General features: G+C 25.0%; 1 protein-coding gene across 3 annotated transcripts in view; it reads left to right on the top strand.

Annotated features, from left to right (window-relative positions):
* Positions 1–356: 356 nt before the first annotated feature.
* LOC114124671 (uncharacterized) overlaps positions 357–23773 on the top strand; it is a 37375-nt gene continuing 13958 nt past the window's right edge. The window contains exons 1-2 of one of the 3 annotated variants that reach the window (XM_050200461.1): positions 5804–5927; positions 23239–23408. In XM_050200461.1, the coding sequence (XP_050056418.1) occupies positions 23306–23408 (103 nt within the window). In that variant the 5' untranslated portion in view covers positions 5804–5927; positions 23239–23305. Of the gene's footprint in view, positions 376–5803; positions 5928–23238; positions 23409–23773 lie in introns of those variants that run through there. The other 2 variants (XM_050200463.1, XM_050200462.1) reach the window with 2 other exon arrangements.

The raw sequence follows: 23773 nt of genomic DNA, 5'->3' as shown, positions 1-23773 counted from the left end.
AATTTTTACACGGGATAAAAAATATACATTTACTAAAAAACCTATCATAATATTAGAAGTCGTTTTGCTCATTAACTTTTTCTTCTTTTCAATTAAGATTAAAGTTATTGGGATACTAAATTTTTATATTTGTTATTATGTATGTAATATATAAATTTATTCATGCTTAAAATATTAGTTTCTTTAAACATATAAGTAATTAAAATGTTTATAATATACAATTTTGCAGGTTTTCACCAAGAAATTAAAATAGTACGTTAATTATTAACAGGAGCACGAATTATATATATCATGTTCGTTTATCAGACCACAAATCTAATTTAAACGATTCTTAAACTGTTGTGGTTGGTTGGAAAACTCGGATCTCTACACTGGGTTAGTACCTATTACCTAATAATGTTATAAAAAATAGCAAGAAATATTACATTATAGAAGTTAATTCAATTTAAAAAATAATAAACAATCTAATATATGTATATAATATTGAATATTCAATAATATATATTCATATAACGTTATGGTTTTTTAAAACTATTTATCGAAACTCAATATTAACTGCAGAGTTTGTTTGGTTGGCTTGCTTATGTCCCAGTGACATAGTCATACTTATTGATGCAACTACTATAGAACCAATAAATTCATCAAGTATCAAGTACTTAGTCAAACATAACACATCGAATTTCATTACCTTGCTTATTTTTTTTTATTAAAATGTATATCTAATGGGTAAAGTGTTCAGATTTTATAATAAATTAAATAAGTAGGTTAGTTATTATTTGTAGATACTTTGTAATAATTTACATATTATAGTACTAGTGTAATTTGTGAAAAATATGATAATAGAATTTAATAGAGGGATTTAAAATATAATTATGAAGGTGTGATACTAAATTAATATTTAGTTAATGCATTGATTATATATATGCTATTTTTGAATATTATCAAGTTAATTTGTTATTTAATTATTTTTAAATCATAATTTTTATCATTTAATAATAATATGTGATACTTTATTAAGAAGTGAGAATGATAGTTCCATTGGACTTTAATTTACGAAAATAGCAAACGATAATAATATGTATGTTAAATTAATGTATCTTATCTTTAAAAGTGTATTATGAGAATCAGTTGAAAATTTTTAATTTATAGATAATAAAATATTTGTTATACAGCAGCAGTAGGAATTAAAAGAAATATTAAAAAAAAAAAAGATTAATACTTTTATTTAAATAATATAAAGAATTCGTTTTTTAATATTTGTACAAAATTAATTTATCATCAAATTTAAAAAATTTCACTACTTTATACTTTAAAATAAAAGTGACAGAACCATATTTTGTAGCTAAACCTTGGTTGATCTGTGACTGAGATTTATTTGCCAAGTTTAATGAGATTGAATTGTCTCAGTATAATTAGTAACAAAATACAATGTTATAGCCTTTATAGGTATCTATTTTGTAGTTGATTACTTAATATTTTTCAATTTTATGATTATACCTATTTTTAGTATACATATTTATATTTTGTAGATACATTTTGATTACTCAGAAACTAACCATCCAAGTTTCGATTAAGCTGTTAACAGTATTTCAATAAATTCGAATACTTAATATGATTTAATTTTTAATAATTAAGCGAGATTTTGAAAAAATTGTTTGTTCCAACAAAATAAAAAAAGTGATAAAAAAGTCAATCATTGTAAGATATGAACTTTTAAAATACATTTTATTTATAAATTTAAAAATCGGAATTTTTATAAATACATTATTAAAGGATAAAACCGATATATAGACATGATTGATGAATTATTGAATCATGAATCATTCTATAATGTAAGCGATATGATATTATAAAGATTATGTTATTGCAACTCGACAAAAAAAATAATTGTATATCTATTGTGGTGAAATATGTTCCATGAGACGGAAATAATATTGCGTAAAATATAATTGAATTTTTAATGAGTATGAGAAGAAGTGGAGACTGTAATAAATTGTCGTCGAAGAAGTGAAGAAAACATTTGATGCTATTAAACTATAACTTAAACCGTTGCTGTTAAATTTAATAGTATTTCAATTATATTTCCTTTCCGATAATTTCATGTTTATTAGAAATTTAAATCGTAATAATAAAATGACAAAAGAACATTAATTATTGTGCAAAACTTGCACAACAAGATAACAACATATAGTTAAGTTTTTGTTGATAAAAAAAAAAAATATATATATATATTTATATTATATGGACATAAACTATAAGTCTTAAGGCACGAGAAAGAGCAGCGTTAGATAATTGGTTTAGCCAGTTGGACGAAAAATAATAAGCATTCATTAAAAAGGCGAAAAAGTTTCTCAGCAGTTGTGATGTCTACTTTTCCACTTCTTCCCAAGTTCGGCCGACCCCGAGATAAGGCTCTCGTCTGGTTTGCGTGTGGGCTAAAAAACATTTTATGAGTAAATTTTAGTATGTACCATTTCCAGTGGCGCATTATTTTCTCGATATTACCTAAACATCTTCAGCTCAGAACGAAAATCATTAATTATAGTTTGAAGTACTTTTAACCTATATAATTTTATTTCATAAATAGTCTCCTGTTTGTTTTTTTAATTAATTTTTAATAAGTACTCGTATTATAACTATTAATATTATGAATATTAGATTCACATGGTTTTATAATATCAAAATATACATATTAATACATAGATACTCATACCATTAACAAAAAAATTATTACAGAACGCAAACTACTTAAAACATTGAAACGACATGAAAGTATATAACAGACATAGAACATTTATTGTATTCTGTTTTGAAGTAGACAGACAGAAGTACTTAAAATGTGTACACTTGTTTAAAATTTTGAAATAAATACATCATATTATTAAATATTAGTAAGTTAGATTTTAAAATACTCAGTTACTTGGTAGGTATGTCGTAGATGTAATAAATTATAATTGGTATCGTCTGAAGCAAGATTCCCAAAGACGATTCAAATTGTTTAATAAGACTTAATATATTATAGACACAGAATGCCAATAAGTTTAAAGAGCCTAATTTTTTTAAGAGGACTAACGTTCATCTCATAATATTTAAAAACAATAAATTACTTTTCTTATTATTACTATATTTTGAATTAGGGAATTTGGCAAATATTTGAAAAAAACTAAGTACCTCCAAACCTCTTATTTGCGCTAACAAGTTTTTTTCCTGTTGACGCTCTACATTAACTATAGTTATTTCATTTATTTTTTGATATTATCATTTTTGTATTTTATTTAATGATGATTTTATAATTATGCTAATATGGATAAAATTATAAATATACAAAGCACAGTTCATCCAAACGATTTGGAAATAATCCCCACCCGCCCAATGCTTCTCCCTCAAATACTCTACTGCGAATTATTATCAATATGCTGTACAAGTATACTGTCTAAGTGGTAGTTGAAAACCATATTTACATTGTACAGAACAAAATGCTAAAACCATATTTTACTACGAGTTCAAGTATTACTTTCAAATTAAATGTTTATATATTACAGTTTTAGATCCTACCCTTGTCTTTGCCTCTTAGGGAGAGTCAAACTTTCCCATTTGTATTAAATCGTGTTCGAGGGGGGGGGGGGGTTAAATGTTAAAATAAAATGTACGTTGAGCAGCCTTAATTATGTTCAGTATGAAATTAAACAAAAAACAACTTTTTAAGTCGAAGAATTACATAATATATTTTTGATTATCGGTCATAAAAATATATAATACATAATATATGTATATCTATATACGTAGTCGAGCATAGTTAACCACCCGTTATCGCAGCTATTATACTATTACACAGCTAAACCGTAATAAATGTAAATTTCTGCACATTGACCTCTGTAACGAGCTATACCTTAACAAAACTCTAACAAAAAAAAAAAAAAAAAAAAAAACAATGGTGCAAGTTGGAATAAATTTGACATTTTAAGGAATTGATATTCTTATTCGAAGTTTTTGTGCGCGCGTGAAACCGTAATTTTCCCGCGCGTCCGTAAAAGTGTGTGTACATTATAATATAACGCACGGGCGGGAGTGTGCGTGTATACACATAGAAAAATGATAAACGAGACGACGAAATGGTGAGGTGGCAGACATCGGGGCCCGGGGTTGTAAGGTAAGGGGGAGGGTTACCGGATATGAGGAAAATACGTCCCATATTCGTACGAGTATACGCGATTATATTGTGCACAAGGTTTTTCCCTCTCGTAGTTTCTCTCTTTATCGGCGGTATACTTAACTCTCTGTCTCTCTCTCTTACTCTTTCTCTCTATTTTTCCTTCTGTTTTTCGCTCTCTATCTCCTTCCTTATCTTTTATTCTCCATCTCACCATATAATACATAATATATACATATATATATATATATAGTAACAGTAGACTTATATACAAGTGTACACTATGGAGTAAACACACCGGATCTATGCTATTCCCGAGCCCTGTGTGTGTTCGTCTTGGGTCCTGCAGGTCATTGTAGCAGGCAATTTCGTCTTGGCCAAACAGTTTGAAAATGTCCAATTAATTTCGTTCGACGATCCGGAACGACTGCCGCGTGTGACGTAGAAATGTCGTTACTCGTGTGTGTATAGTACATACAAAAGGCGACAGGGCAGATACTCCAATACAATACACGGAGTAATAGTGGCTACAAAGGTCACCTGGATCGAAATCATTATATTTACTAAAGCGAAATGAAGTGTGTTATAAGGAAAATATTAAGATGTTTCCTGAAGATTTTATCGCGTTTACATCGATAATAAAAATTGTAGGTTGCTGAAAGCTTGTGGCTTGTTGAAATGGTTGACTTCTTTCATTAGATCAAATTGACTTTGTTCAGTACTTTGTTTACATAAGACTCGCAACCTCAAAAGAAAATATCTTATGTAACCTTATTACTTCTTTTTTATTATTTTACTGTCCATATTGTAAGTAATTTGTTAAAACGATGATATGTGACAAGTATATCTTTATAAGGTACCTATATGATGTTACTCAGGAGATTATCGGAATCATTTTTCACGCGATCTATTATAATAGCAATAATATTTGTTGTGAATATGCACTAATTTAAAATAAGAAGTATCAATGAAGTTGCTGTAGCTTCACTTAGTTATAATAATAATCGGTTGCTTGCGGTAACCTTACGAAAAATCCATTTGATAAAAAGAAATTTTTATCTCATTAAAAATTAAAATCATTTAAAAATCGATTTTTATTAATTTTTATTTTTTTTGATTTCTATGGTAACAAAATTATACTACGCATTGGTTTCTAGGGTAATCTAGATATTATAGTCTATAGCTCAAAAATAAAATACTACTAGTAATTAGCTATCATTCACGTGCTCCACCCCCAAGGATAGTTGTGTGCAAATTGTGGGGCTATTTATATTTGTCTTATAGCTATTTTGATCATAAAATGCTATAAAGTATAAAGTATGAAGTGTACATACCTTATACCTAAACAAAAAAATAAAAATTTAAAGTGCTTATAAATTCTTGTATAAATATACTAGATAATAAAAACAATATTTTTCTCACATTAATATCATTATTCTTACATTTGGGAAATATATTATATAATAATATTATAACGTCGTGAAATGAATAACAATTATATTGAGCATGACATTCTGTGTGTTTTCTCATCATTCAGCCAATCAGCGCGCTACTGACTTACTTTACTAATTTTCCATTGGTTATTATTATGATTGTATGCGTTTTAATCTAACTTAACTACTCGAGTCTCAAGATTAGGTACTCCAATTGTAGTTAGAACGCAGTGATGTATACTTCAAACCCCGCAGAATCATTCAAAGCATCGAACCGTTGTCACATCTCATATATGTCGACAATTATAATTGATTCATCGTCGATTTTATATACACATTCTGAGGTGAGTCGTGGGTGATTGCTTAAATATACGCTTTAAACAATTATTTTAATATATTATAATATATAATACATATACATCAATATTCAAATTTTACTGGAGAGACACAAAAATTATTTTGTGTAACTCATTATGTTCCATTCTCGAATAAATATACACATAAGTACTGTTACTATAGGAAGACGTAGATATGATTCGTTTTAACACAAAGTAGTGTGTTTAAAATGTTTAGATACAAATAACATGTATATTTTGTAAAAATCTGAAAATGTCAAAATATTGGACACGCTCCATGACGATATACGTTCAACGGTGTAGATTTGTATGCGTGACAAAAAGTTGAGACTTGCTTCTATAGTACAGAATATACATACAAGCAACTCCGATGCCTCATATACTGTTGTGTGGGGGGGGGGGTGATAATGACGTGTGAAAGCGTACGTATAATAACAATAATAATAGTACCAGAAAGTTGTTAAATATATTATTATTATTATTATTATACCACGAACCAACCGACGGTAATTTATAACGGTGTCATCATTATAATGTTACAAAATATATAGTATACATGCGTATACATAATTCCCGCCAGATATTAATAATTATTATTCTCGTTCGATATTATTATTATTTTACCGGGGTAGTGATTAGTGAGAGCAGTTTGGAAAAGGATTCCTCGAATCGGAATTGTATTTCATAAAATATGTCGTTTGATATTCGTCAATCACACATTTTCACCGAATTTTTTAGGATATTCAAATCACAATTATCTTTGACACGAGTTTGTTTATTAAATATTAAATATGTAGATGTACCCACATCAATAAAGCGACGCACAACAACATGTTATAAAAATATAATAAATTATAAATAAATTATTTTTTTTTTCATATACATAACATAAACTTATTTGCTAATATATGGCAAAATTAATACCGAAATCATAATATATAGGTTGAATGAATAATATCGTTTAGGTACATTAATTAAAAAAAATAAATATGACACTAACAAAAAGTTCAATAAACAGATTACGGAAATTATTCTAATAAATTTTTTAATAATAACCAAACAATAACGGTACCTATAAACTTTTGTTTAAAAAAAAAATGTTAAAGTTAAAATGTATTCCCAAACTCTATTTTGTCTCCAAATTATCTAATTTAATTTTTTACGTAATTGTTGAAATTAATGGTGGTACAAAGTTTAAATAATAGTAAACATTAATAAAAAACTTAAATCATAAACTAATACACAATTAGATAACGCACAAGGCCAGAAAACATTGAAAAATTCAGAACATCTATATTTTAATTTTGTGTAATTTATAAATATTGCTCTTTAAGATTAATTCTTACAGTATTTTTCGATTTACCATTATAAAATTAGAAATATATCAAAATACGTGTAGCTTCGCGTGCGATGGAACGTTATTAATTTATTTTGGATATTTTTTGAGTAAAACACCATTATCTATTAAAGATGATACAGTACTTTTTTAATTTCCATCAACAATTTTAACTACTCAAGAATAGTTGGTGTTTGTATTATATTATATTATACCCAAGCGTTTCGTAAATATATTTTACCATAGTGAATCCCTTAAAAAGAACGCGTGTAGGTACTAATATTCACGATTTATAGAAATATCAACACTCTGTGAAAAAAAAAACCCATTTAGATTGTCAGTGAAGTAATACGATGAAACAAGTCAACATTTTTACCTGTCTTATGTTTGTCTCAGAACATGTGATTTTTCTGAAAGATATTGTTATAATAATATTTTTTATTTGAATAAGATGTATGTATGTACACTTGACGTGTATTTCAGAATTTGCTAGAAATATTGTAAATATGATTTTGTTATATTATTTTCATTTTTTTTAGATAATAAAAAACATATTTTATATTAAATATATGTATATTGTATATTTAATATATATATATTTTTTTTTAAATGTTTTTACCAAAACAAATATTATAGTGAAAAACAAAAAAATATTAATAAAAATAGAGAAAAGGGGATTTAAATTAGAATGGAAAACAATTAAAAACAATTAGTTCTGGTGGTAAATTATATTAAACATGAATTTAAAGAAGGAAATTAAGAAATTCCAGGAATTTTATTCGTTAATCGTTACTATGCAATTTCAATAAATAAATGCCTTCTTCTTTCAAGTGATTTTACAGTAAAATTATTCAGTTATTATATATTTTTATTGTGATCTAGGTCAAAGTTAAAGTGTATAGGTATTTTATATGTTATATTTCTCTCTCAAAATAAAAAAAAAAAAATTTTAAAATAAACATGAGTAAATTTGTTATACAATTTGCCATTTGGATACCTATCACTTATGTATATTATTGCACTAGAAAAATGTATAATTTACACGTGCGACGTGCCTAATATTTTTATTTATTTACTTACTTAAATCTTGTACTAACTGCTACTTATGTAATCTTATTAAAAATATTAAAAAAGAATAGACAAATAATAGTATAAAACGATGCATCTGAGTAATGCATTTTTTTTTAATTTAAACGATTGAATAAATTATGAAGTTAAATTAATGTGGATGATGATTACTCAATATTATTCCATAGAATTCGAGAATGAGTATAATATTATTTGAGTAAATTCAAACGTCAAATATTTTGGATTATAAATTTATGAAGGATGTATAATAATGTATGATAAATAAATCACTGGCCATACTATCATCATACTCTAATAATAATTCATCAAATATGTATTTATAAGAGAAATTGTACGGAATGAAATGTTAGTATCATAAAAAACGAATAAATATCACTCATCGTTCAGTAATAGATATTTATATAAATTAATCAATCTAGTAAAATTTTATCAATTTTCCAATATCAACCATTTTAAGCGAACTATTGTGCATAGGTTAAAATATAACTTTCATTACCTATGCGTTTACACTATTGTATTTTATTTACTCAACATTTTGAGAGATACAAATAATGTGACAAATTTATGTAATAAATTGAACACATAAATAGCACATGCCTAACCTACCGTCTCAAGCTTAACTATCGGTGATCAAATGCTTTATCCTGCAATTTTATTGAAATTGATGGTTTTCTAACGAATAATATTTCGTCCGTGAAAAATAATTCTTTTTAAATCGTAATTTAGAATGCATACACATTTAAAACGATAAGACATAGTAAATTGACATATTTAAATAAGATTATGGCGCGCTAAGAGTTTTATCGATTAATCAACGGCAGTAAAGTGCATTATTATTTTTATTTAAATTAATGTATGTACCTTGTCAAAGATAAATATTTATGAGAAATTAATATGATTACCTCGCGATGGTTGTACAATATATGTATACACATAATTGGTTTGAGTAAACAATGCAAATGTCTCAGTTTTATGTATTCTGGGAGCGTAAAAATTTCAGTTTATTTGTAGCCCAGTTGAATTTAAAATAGAATAATTCAAAATATTTTTCACGAAATTCTTCATGTATTTTATAGAATAATTTTATACTTCGTGCATAATATTATTATTTGTTTCCTTCTAATTCAAATGTCATCGGATAAGTTATTTTAAATAAAATGTTGACATAGTTCTGTCGACAATAATTATTATTGCATATCCCCTTACGTATTATACGCTGGCACGTGTTGGATACACAACGATTGTTTGTAACAAATAATTATTTCGTGATGTAAACAAACAAGCTTTCTGATGATACTCGAATAACAATTATTAACACTAGTCATTATTTTAAAATGGTGAATAATCGAGTCTCAAAGTTAGTGGCCCAAACTCGAAGAGGAAAAAAATCAAAATGCCACTCAACATAACCATTGTTCACTATACACGCGTATGCGTTTTACATAAATATATACACAAAACAAGCGCGGTGAAAGTTTTTACATGCCCAAAGTTTTACCTCAACGTTTAACTCGGCACATAAATTGTATATAATCATGTGCGGCTCCGTCGTTGGCAGCGCAGATATCTGTAGATCACACACTATGCATATTATATTCAGCAGATGAACAAAACATTATACTATAATATATAGGACCAGCAGAAATGTATTTTTTACACGATTTTCCATTGGGTTCAAATAATGTACCTATTCGATAGTATATATTTTATGTGAATGGGGATGATGTCGAAATAATTTACATAATCGTTCGAGGGCCATAGACTCAAAAACTACCAGAGAGATTTTTAAACAAAGTAAATCCAAACCTTTGGACATTTTTTGATTGAACGTTGTTAGAAATATTGAATTATGTCGGAATTTTTATAACAGTAACCATTGAACAACAACAACACAAAAAAAAAAAAATCATATTTTGATATTTCACAATATTGGAGTACGCCAGTTGAACTAATATGACCTAATTTAAATAGATAATATTATATTTTGAGAAATTTAATAGTATTACTTTGTGTTATACATACTTCTTATAATTTTTGTTGTATATATTGTATAATATATATATATATTTTCAGCTGCATATTTATTAGGGGATGATTTGAAGTGTTTGCGGAAACGTGTGTATTACAATATTATTTTTAGCGTCTCGCGATGGCTAGCGGCAGGATACAGTACCTATTAAATGACGGCGTTATGAATGTATGATGCGACCTAGCTGTTCGTATAACGACAAATTTATAAATTTAAGTCAGGGTTTAAGGTTTTGAGAATTGCTGCTTTTTTCACAAACGTTCGATTCGCATATATTTCTATCTCTCTCTCTCTCTCTCTCTCTCTCTTGCTTCATCTATATCTCAATGTGGCGTCTCGTTTGTCGTCGTGTACGTCGTTTTCGATACGATAATTTATCAAACCGAACTCGCGTTTCGCCGGAAACGCCCCTAGATTCAATACGCGAATGATCGAGTGAGCTCGTAAATCAAGTATTCATTTTGGCGCCGCACGGACTCATCCATTGCACAACTTTCGTCACTACCATGCGTTGGTATATTATATTGGTCGACGCACGGGCCATAACGGGGCCATGCAGATAAAGTCTCATTATTATTGTGTGTGTGAACAATAAATATCACACGAGTGCATTATGTAACGATAATCAAACATTAACGTAACTGTTATACTTATACTTAAACACAATAGTATTACTTTTTTTTTTTTTTTGTATGCGATTATAATATTGTATCACTTCAAACAATACATTCTCGTCTGGAAGACGACTCAAGAGCGATCAAATCGTTTCTTTGATATACCATTTACGATTATATGCTGTTATGTTGTTTCGATAATTAGGTTAAGACGTATAAGTCATACAAAAAACCTAGTTAGTAAGATATTAAATTTAGCGATACTATTTGCCAATATATAGGTGAACAACTTGTAAATCTTGTGAATTAATTTCATAATAACTTTTTATGAGTTAATAGGATATTGTTTATAATGTCACATTGAATATGAGTAAATACATATACATAGCTGATATAAAATTATATATATATATACCTATAGGTAAATCGTTTATATGTCCTTTATCAATGAATTATAATACAACTGCTAATGGTAATTTTGGAATAAAAAATGGCATTATTTCCAATAGGTCATATCTGATAACGAATAGAGTTTAAAACATATTATAATAAATAATATATTATACAGTAAAAATGTACACAATTTATTAGTAATTAGTAAGCTATGTTATTATAGTCTATGATTTTATTATGTTTTTATATTATATGAACTATATAAACAATGTTTTTCATTATTCATTAAACATAAAATTCTATTTTCAGGTAGAATTTCATAGAATCGGTTAATCCGGTTATTAATAATAATAATAATAATATAATACATTATAGTAGGTACATTCAACGGTTATAATCCGACTAGGAATTACCAAGGTTTCCGAAATGGAAAACAGTTTGTTCAAAATATTACACATTAAATTAAGGGCCATTCTATGTTCGTTTTACTTAAGTGTCTTTTGATCTGATGACAATTGACTCTAATTCTCCTTTAAGATTAAACAACGAAAAATAAAATAATAGCGATGATTTTTAAAAAATTCTTTTTAATATTATGGACCTTGTATATCAGTTACATGCACAATGATTGTATGGTCATTTTAATAATATGATTGATATTAATTGGTTTGAAGATTACCAGACCACAATAGTCTTCAAATAATATTTCATGTTTGATAGCTGTTTAAGTTTCAGACTTTGTATTTTAGTATAATTCAATACATCAAACGATTAAGTAGAGTATAATGCGTACTTTAATATTGTAGATCAAGTTACTATACATAGGTAAATGCCATACGTTATATGCAATTTTGTTAATTGTTTTGAAAAGAAACGGAATCGTTCATTTTCAGCTTATAGAGGCACAGATTAAAACTTTAAGCTTATATTTTATGTCAAACATAATGTAATATTATTTAAAAGTTGTATTAGGTACTTTCAATAGTATACCTATATTATAATGTTAATAAATAAATTGTATTTCACGTTTACTAAACTAATAATAACTATTAAAATTAATATTAATGTTACTAAATATACTCCATTTAATAAAATTATTAAATAGTACAGCTAAATTATTTATTTACAGTACAATAACAAAATGTACATATCAACAATTTTAATTCGTAAACATGTTACTACTATAGGCGTGATTCTTGAGAACACAACTGACTTAAGGTTAAATTTATTGAACACTTTTAGTCTAAATTCATAAATTCGATCTTTAATAAATTATTATTTAATAAAAATAAAAAAGAATTATAATTTTTAAAATGGTTAAATTTTTAAGTCGAATTACATGTTTTACATTAAAATTACGTCATATTGTAGAAACATTATAAATTATTTTCTAATGTGAAAATGTTACAATGATACATCATGATATTATAATAATAAGTCGTGTATTAGTCTGACAGCTAATAAACAATATATTATAAAACTTTAAAACATTTATTTAAATAATATATAAAGTTCATGGTGATAGTTTCTGGTAAAATATTTTATTCATTTTTGTATTTTTAGTTTTGTTATTGTAAAGTTTTAGTATATTTACAATCAACATTTAAATTCAAAACGTTCAAAATATAGTAATACATTTTAAAACTATTTTCTCAACTCATATTTATTTTTAAACTTTTTTAATAATAATATTTTTTAGATATTTTTAGTATGAATTCAAATGGCTTGAAAATAAAACAATAATAATATATTGTTGTAATCATATATTGTAAGTATAAATAACAAATAGCAAATATACGACGTCTTTAACTTCAAAACATTAAGTAATGTATGATGTTATAGTTAACATGTAATAGTTTTTTATTTTATTACCTATACTATATGTATTCGTCCTATGAAATTATATACTAAATAAAAATTTCAGGTTATGATAAGTCTAAAATATATTGCAGTAATTAATTACCTACCAATAATTTTTACTATTATTTAATACAATCAATTCAAAATACAATTATTTCACGACTTTGAAATATACAATATTTTCTATTGAGGTTGATTATAAATGTATAAAATAATGAAAATAAGTATTTAAAATCGTTTCTGGTGATTTTTTAAAACACATATTTATTATGAAATGCATTTAATTTTTAAGTAATTTAACTTTTTTGACTTTGAATATGAAATAAGTTTTTCTATTACACGTTTAATATTGTAAATGTAATGTGTATGTATGTGTAATGTATTCAAGTGCCGTTTATTTATTTATATATAAAAAAAAAAAAAATGTTTTTATTAAGTATAATATTTAAAGTTTATTTTGTGTTTTTACCTATATGAAATGTTGATTATTTAAATTGTAATATTTATTCATTTTTAAAACCTTGTTTTAAATAAAATATTAAATAACAGCATAAAAAACTACCACTTTTTTAGTAGTACACAGCTATTTATTTATAACTAGGTAATATATTTAATAAATATTATTTATATAGATGCAATATAATTAAATGTAGATAATGATATTTGATATGCTTATAGTTAAAAGCAATATAGTTTTAAATCAATAACTTTTAATAATTAATAGATGGAATAATTTATTAACAGTATCGTTAAATACGTACTACTAATAAACATAATATAAAATGATATATTACTTTCCTTTAACATTTTAGACATTATTTATGATTTAGATTATACAACTTTGTTAAAACCTTGTTATTTCCTTTATAGTATAAATTAAAATAATGGTATGATTTACAATAATTATTTAGATATGTTTTATAAGACATTTAAACATCCAATATGATTTTAATATATATTTGTGTTAATTATTGATTATTATATTATGATGAGCTATTCCATAGACGTATCAAATTTCACAGTATAAGTAATTTTACAATATTACAATAACATTATTAATAATAAGTAATAAATTAATAAGTATTTTAATATACAATTTTTCGCCATCGATTGTATTAAAATGAATATGATTATACGTAGGTATGTATATATCATTATTATATCTACACCAGACTGTTCATATCTATATATTATAAATATAATATAAAAGCTAATCAACAAAATCAACTCAATTATGCTTAGTTCATGCAGTTACTCCGTTAATTAATTTTAAATAAACGTATTTACTTAGACATCCTCCAGATGCCTATAGCTTAGAATCGCTGTACCCAAATAATTAGCATCTTAGTACATCATTTTAATGTTTTGATATTTTTGTGTGTTTAACAACTACTCAAAATCACAGATCAATTATGAAAAATGAAGTATTATAAGAATTGAATTAAAATTACAGTATGTACCTATTGATAAATCAGTTAATAGTTTAATTAATTTACAATTGTATAAACCATAATAATTATATGTCCAGTTGACGTATTGTAAATGTTAAATATGATTTTGGTTTAAAGTCCTGTTTAATAATAATATATAGTGCGTAAATATAGGCTGACGAACCATCTTTGCTGCATTACTTTATTATTAAAATCAAATTTAATGCATCAATTCTAGACAGCTACTCGATGGCCAGGTATACTCGAATCATCTTGTACAACAGAATGGTTTTCTACTTTTTACAATCTTATTAATTTAAATTGTAAGTTTATACTTGTATGAAGGATAAAACCTTAAAATATCCGTGGATACGATAATGAGGTACTGGTAGCTATTAATTACTAGAATATTGTGCATTATAAGATCAACGGAGACTTTTAACTGCATGATTATTCCATGTGTTATATAGGTCATAACTATGCATCAAACTGTTTTTATCTAATTTCGAAGTGTATTGGTAACTAGTCCACATAGGAATTAGGGTAACGTCGTTGCTGTAAAATATATTTTATGTTCAACTGCATTCCATTGGATAAAATATAACGTTCGTATACATAGAATATGATTATTTAGAAGAGATTATTAACCGCAATAATTTACACTGATGAATGTATAGTTGTACTAGTGAATTATTGAACACATATTATATTATTATAGTGATATACGACGCGTGTTGAACGAATGTTTACAGTTAATAATTAATATCAGGTATTTAAATTATAATTGATTATAAATCAATAAGACCATATAAATAAATGTGTTATTTTAATAAATGCGCACGACGAATAAATTTACCTATAATATAATAATACTACTATTTATAATGTACATAAATGGAGACAACAAAACTGAATTATTAAACTATTACATTCGTATTGAATGTAAAAAAAATGGTCATTATTATTATAAGCAATGCGATTCGAGGCTTATTTCGATTACAACATTGATGAAACATAGCAGAATATTATAATAACATAAAAACGTTTTAATGCTTGAAATAAAGAGAATTCCAATGGAAGTATTTTATATTTTACATAGTTTTGCTTATTTTTTGTGTTTTTACATGTCTTATGGTATTTTTACTGGATAATACATATATATATATATATGTATTATCATATTATATTAACAATTTTTTTATTACCTTTATCCGCATTATTGTATTATACTCATGCACATTTATCAAAAATGTAATAATGTTATAGTTGAAATGTATAATATTATACATAAAAGTAATAAAAAATATTTACTTATCAGACCTCAACATAAATGTCGGTTTGACTGTGACAATACATATATATGTATATGATGTATATATATTATATATATGTATAATAAATTAAATTGTTTATGTATGCTCAATAACATGTTTAATTAGCTAATACGATAATCGATACGATTGCCTATATAAAAAAAAAGCAATCGAAAACAAAATTATTTACTAAAATTATTAAAGTATAATTAATTAATTTTTTTATATAATTCCCTATAACTATTATGCAACTATAGTTTTCAAAGAAAAGAAAAAATTTCATATTCGTTTTTTTATATACAAAAGTAAATTTTAACGATTTTTAATGTTATAATTTACAAACCCTGAGTGATACCAAACAATATTTAAATTTTATATTATATTATCGTATTTATAATGTAACTATGCAACTCAATTTTATATCCAATATTCTCTCTCTCTCTCTCAGCAGAATCTGTAATTGCGCGTAAACCGTTCTTTGTTCGTTGCATCTCAAAGTATAATCTCTCGGATATAAAATTTTCTTAGTCCAATGAAAAGAAAGCTCATGTTTATAAACCATTTATTAAAAAATAAAGTAGATTAAAATATATTATTACGAATGCAGTGTATATATAATATGTATATCGTCGGTTTTGATTTAAAAACTCGCCGTCATTCGTTTTATAATATCTTAATATTAATGACGTATATAATATAATATTCATCTTAATATTTTTTTTATTTGATGCAATCATCTCCAACGAATAGAAAAAAAACCATAATTTATTTGATTAATGCACCAAACATTAAGTTTTGTTACAAATCGATACGAATATTTTTCTATTTAATTAAATTCGATTATCGCTATCTATATTTCTATTATTAAAAACATTATTCTTTTCGTTTAACTTAAAAATATAATTAACAAAATTTTAATTTTGGAAATTTTGTTGTGTTATTTGGTTGAGTTCATTTATATACATATATTTGTTATATTCATACGTGTTTTGTTAGAAATTATTTTCAAGTAGTTTTAGGCATCCGATACAACAAATATCATTTATTATTTTAATTAAAAATATAAAATATAAATATTGTAAAACATTTATAAAACAACGGGATACATTAAAATCACAATAATGTACTGATATAAATATCTTTTAATTTTTTTATGTTTGTTATAATCATAAAACATCACAAATCGTCAAGATTTTAATTAATTATTTCAGCGTTATTGCACCTTGCACCTATAATGACATTAATATTTATTACTTTATAGGGTTTTATTTATAGTGATAACAACTCAAATGAATCTAAAGATGAATGTGATATATTTATTAAGGTAGCATACAGTGAAACCTCTCTGAACGGATAATTTTAAATAGAAAATGCTTTTTCGGGAAAAGAGAAACTTATCAATACTTGTTTATAGGAAAACCACTAAATACGGAACACTCTAAATAATGGACACTTTCATGGTTACAATATTTTGATAATTTTTATCGGAATTTATAATTGTTTTAGTATATTTTATCACCATGTATATTTTATACACATTATTTTTACACTATTATAGTTTATTTTATTCGTCGTAAGTGATCTTACCATATTTGACATAATATCCATTGAAATATTATCGAAATACTCGTAGTATTATAAAAAAATCAAATAAATTGATTTTGTTTTAAACTATAATTCATTTTATTATAAATATAAATGATATAAATATACATAATATGAATACATACGTATTATTTATACATATAATTTTTGAAATATTTTTATATTGTAGAATTTTTCATTTATCTTCTTTATCTTTAAATAGCAGACAAAATTTTGGTGACGAAAAAGACTGGTATTTAGAGATTCGATAATGTTTTTGAAATTACTGAAAAAAAATATTTTATAACGATTCATATTATATTGTGTAGTTATCTTATTTGAATTTTAATATATTTACACATTATGAATTTCTGTTTTATAAATTAATTACGTTATTCGTATTTTTTTAAAAACATTATGTAAATACATATTTTAGTCCCGAAAAATAAAGTATAATTAAAATCATTTCGATGTTAAAAAACATGTATTAAATTTCCAAGAAAAATGAATTACATTTTCTTCTTTTAAAACATACGCGCCAGAGTGCATAATACATTTATCGGTGCATTTATAATATTATTATGTAAAGTAAATAGTGATCTTTAATGATAAAAAAGAACGAAAACAACAAAAATCAAGCGCTTATAATTCTACGTAGTAAGGCACCATTAACTTATTAAAGGTGGAAAAATACTTTCAAACATATAATAATACAAACACTGAATTTTTATATGTACACGCAGAAGTGTGTATACAATATACATATATAATATATATATATATATATATATGTATATATCGATATAAATATTACCTACGCACAGTGTAAAAATAAAAAAAAAAATAAGAAAAGTTTTAACAGTAGATACCTTTATTTTATAGGAACGTAATGTATACACTATACACATGGGTTGGATATACACTTTTTTCATATACAAATATATAATATGTACATAAATATAATATATTGTATACTGAATATCGAGGAGGGGGAGGGGGTGCGATTTACTGTTTTCCTTAAATATAGAAACGGGAAAACACAAGGTGGACACCCTGTTTGTGTAGGTACTATCAATATATTTATACATAAATTTGGATGTTTTACTACCTACACAATATGTTTCCAAATATTTACCGCCATTACTTGGCTCTGAGGAGACCTCTTGCAACTTCGGAAACTTTTATCGCTATTCTATTCTAAAATTGACTGCTTATTTGTCTCTATGGAAATATCGAGACAACTGCTACGGTAGTAATACCTCAGATCAGCTATGTATATGCATCTAAATCTAAATTGGGTTTGAAAGTTTCCAGAATAATATTTACAGAACTTTTTGAATAAATTAAGGAAAATACACAATAACAGGTTAAATTATGAGAATTATAATATCGATAATTGAAAAACCGAAATCGTCAGGACTAATACATTGCATTTTTAATATTTGTAAAAAAGGTGTTTTGAGTAATACTTACGTAGTTATTAGATCAAATATTACATAATTTATAGTATTTTATAAATAACCATATACTATAAAATTCTAGGCGGGTACACCTATTTTTTGTGAAATGTTTTTTTACACTTCCAAACAGTGGATCTTTTTAAAAATATAGGTCGATCGCTAACAAAATTAATTTTACCATTATATCGGTTAATCACATAATAAATAATCGGATAATGTGGAACTAGCAGAAAACCAATACCACTTATCAAATAAATAAATTCCAATTTTTTTTCACTTGTTCTAGTGTACAATAATTATTATATCAATATTTAATTTTTTTATAATTATTAATTATTAATAATTATTCTTTGAAAACTTTTTATTTTTTTTGCTCATCAACCCGGATGTCGATCACCAGGGACTTAAAATTTACTTAAAATGTAGCTGGAAAACTTAATAATTTGCAATGTTTTTATAAGTATAAAATGAAATCTGGGATTATAAGTTCGATTTTTTTTAAATATATTTGCATATTAATTTTACTTGAACAATTAGAGATAAAATTATTGTAAAAAATAAAAGTGTATATAATTATATATTTTTTGTCGCATAAAAATGTATTATAAATTTATTTTACTAAGTCATTCATTTACATTTTTCTGTGGATATTTTATAAAATTTATAGAATAATAATATTAATTAAATAATGTATTTTTTCTCATATTTTGTTATTGCATTTTTCCATTTTGTACGAGAAAATAAACTCAATATATTTATTTTTTAAATTATAATGAATTTATAAGACTTTTATTTGTTTATTAAACAATATACAATTTTTTCATTAATCCAGTTACTATCCCATCATTGTCAACTATTGAATTCTGAAAAAAATAAAATAAAAAATAACTAGATTTATTTGATTTAATTAAATCATTATTACTGAGTAATGGATTTTTTTTTTTAATTATAGTCTTATCTGTACAATATTTTTACTCGGTGTGATCAAAATAATTTATATTATAATTTATTTTTTTCATTGAAATATTGCATTTTTAGTAGCAATTATCACGTTTAATAAATTTAAAGTGTCTTTTATGTGTCTAAAAGGAATATGAACTTTACACGAAGTGACTCGTTTTTTAATAAATTTGAAAAAATATAAGGATCAAATCTGATTAAAATATAAATATTGACGCATTTGAAAATATATATATACATATATATTTATTTTATACATATTCAATAGAAAAATATGAGAAGTTATTTTTTTTGTTGCTTATGAAAGAATATGGAAAAATCAGAATAAATGTAAAAGCAAGTCAATGGAGAGTTATCATTGGTAAGCATTGCAAATTATTTGTTTGTCTACAACCATTGCATAATACTTATATCTAATTAAGGTTAACATAAAGTAAATCTGATGTAAAAAATTGATTTTTTCTACCAATGAGTATTGTTTTGACGTTAGTGTATCATTTTTATGTTAAAGCGGTGTTTAAAGAGTTGGTAGGTAATATTGACTGTAAAATTGTATTTAACAGAATGTTATTAATGGTTTTTATACGTAGAGGAATGTATAATATTAAAAATAATAACTATAAAAATATTATGCAAAACACAAAAACGGGTGGATATGCTTATTTTTATCACTAGATGATACGGCATTTGAAGTAAAAACTTAATATTAGTAGCAGAGAGTATACCTACCACGAATTCCATGTCACGCCTTGAACAATAACAATTACTACTTAAAATAGTACTACTAAAAATTAATACCTATACATAAAAGTTTTATACTTCTAGCGATAGATTGTAATTCGTGAAATTAAACGAAATTCCGTATGCAATTTATTGTTTATTTTTTATTAAAAATACTTAATGTAATTTATCGTAAAAAACATCTCGTTGTGCATTATTTATAGTTCATTTTTTATTTGTTTTTAGTAATATATCAATTTTATGGAACATTTGCTTTAAATGAAGTAAGCTATTACCATTCGAATTTCATAAATTATACATTTTTTTTTTTTATTGGACATTATAATTGGTGTTATATTTTATTTAAAGTTATTTATTTAAAATGTATACGTTTATATATACAGTGCTGTAATTACTGTTGTGCAAATTGTGCAACGAAATGTAAAACAATAACATTTTGAAAAGCTGTTGGTTTAGTATTATGTTGTGCTCTGGTGCTGTGTACTAGAACGATAGAGCGAGTATGTGTTAGATTATCTTAAAAATATTGAATATTTAAAAGATAGCACTTTGACAAAAATAAAAATGTATTTATTTTAAAATTTAAATCTTTAAATAAATAATGTTAGAATTTTACAAACAAGTTATAATAATATAGTTGACATAATTTGGTTATGTGTGGTGTTCGATTTTACAACTATGAAACAATATTTTGTTTAAACTTGCATTCGTTATTGCATCTTAATTCAAATACAATGCATTGTAGAAAGTAAAATTGTGTAAATTATATTAAGTAACAACAATCGTTGTTATTAAACATACAATTAAACTATATTTTTATGTAATACTATTAAGAATTGCATGCGAGTCATTGGAATAATTTAAATGACATATTGTACATTATTAAAATTTAATATTTTTTTAAAATTTGATAGAAAACATCAATTTTATTGTTTATGCATTAAACATATAGAAATATTGTAGACATGACTAATCGTCACATATGCATATATAATACAATAGTTTATTATATAATAAATTATTGTTCACTCTCAATCGAAAAATAGTCATAGGTATTTTGATTTATTTTTTTGTGGTTCACTTAATTTAAATGATTATAGAAATAATCAGTAAAACATGCCATTTATTTTATACTCGGTTCACAATAAATTTTATGGTGAAATATGATCAGTGAAGATTATTTGGAATACGTTTGATTTTTTACGATTATAACTTCTACTCGTGACATTATTTTGAACGTCACATAAACACACGAGTAATAATGATTCAATTTAATTTTTAAAATGAAAATTTAGGTATAATTTATAGTCTTTAGATATAAGTTATAGTCCAGCATGCTTTTTTGTATTAAATTTTAAACTTTTTAATACAAACAAAGAGACCCCTGAAATTAAAAAAAACAACTGTTGTACATAAATTATTATTGTGTTTTGTAATAAGATAGGTATTAAAAAAAATAAATAATAATTTTAAACTCTCACAATAGTGTACCTAGCAAAGACTAATATAATTTTTAGTATTTTTATTCAAAACATTGATAATTGATTACCTATTAAATTCATGGTTTAAAAAAAATATAACATGCAGCTTTATGGTTAGTCCAAGTGACTAATTATTCCTATTTTAGAGAATGTAAAATAATAATATTTAGTTTATTTATTATTTATTATTAGGGTTCATATGTTTATGTATATAAATTCTGAAAAAAAAATCATTTATAAATATATTTAATAATATTTTAAGTTGCTTAATACTTTTAACATGCAAATTTTGAAATTATAAGCATTATAATCATTAAAGAATAATAAATTTATCGAAGTGAACAGAAAATTAACCAAAAACACAAACACAAAATCCGTTATCTTTCCAAAGTACTTTCGTGTACTATCTATCTGTATACATAGAAAATTATGTAATATATACCTTAAGTTAATTATTTTAGAATGTTTTTAGACGCGTTTAACACTAGTTGAATTAAATAAATTGTAACTGAGAAAAAGTTTTTATTAAAAAACTATAAAATAAGTTATTTATTTATAATTATATGAATCCGGGCTATATATTTTTCAATATAATGCAGTATTAAAATTCTTATAATATTAATTTAATAATTATATAGAATATTATGGTGGTACACAAACACTATCATATGTTACCTGTTGCATGATAGTTTAAAATAAAATACCTACCATTTTTCTAACCTATTATGATGTCATAATATGATTTTATATTTTTAACCCTTCCTCCGTTTCCCAAACATCGTTATAACAAATATTTGGTAATATTTAGTCAACCATGGCAACAAGTATGCAAAATCGCGTTTGATCGATCACAAATATTGCGTGAAATATTATAAACGAGAGTCTTTTAGTTCTTATCATTTTTTAATTTTTAGATATATTAATTACACATACACACACGCTTGTGCGCTCATATAATATATATTTAAATATATTTTTGTGTACCTATTTGTTTTATTTTGAATAAAAGAATTTATACGTATTCGTGCGTCCACCTCGATCCACTTCCACTCCGCATCACGCATATTGACTAGGAAATGAACAGTTTCGTGAAGTACGATCACGGGTCGTCGGCCAGTGAATTTTTTGAACACACCCGACGCACCGATGCCGATTTCCGAAGAATGATATACGACTTGAGTAAGTGAATAAACAACCATCGTGGTACTGCTTTGTTTCAGTGACATTAGTCGCGTCCTTTTATTAACAATACACCACTGATGTGCCCGCGGCCATAATTTAATATATATAATATATATATATATACTGCTACCCCTGTACACGTAATAACGGAACGAGAAAAAAATAACATAATAATTGGACAAGTTTTTCTGTAATTTAAATTCGTCTACTTGTCTCGCAGACACAAAAGTTATGGAGAATGTTATTTCTTCATTACCGCTGCGGGTCGTGTGTCCCGAGGAGTATTGTCGAAAGCCAAAAAGTTTTCGCGCAGTTCGCGATCATACGAGCCAAGATGGAATAACTTTCACCTGCAATTTCCT

Source organism: Aphis gossypii, chromosome 2 (assembly GCF_020184175.1).
Source record: "Aphis gossypii isolate Hap1 chromosome 2, ASM2018417v2, whole genome shotgun sequence".
Taxonomy (NCBI): Eukaryota; Metazoa; Arthropoda; class Insecta; order Hemiptera; family Aphididae; genus Aphis; species Aphis gossypii.
Note: the sequence above shows the minus strand (reverse complement) of the source record. Positions and strands in the feature narration are given on the sequence as shown.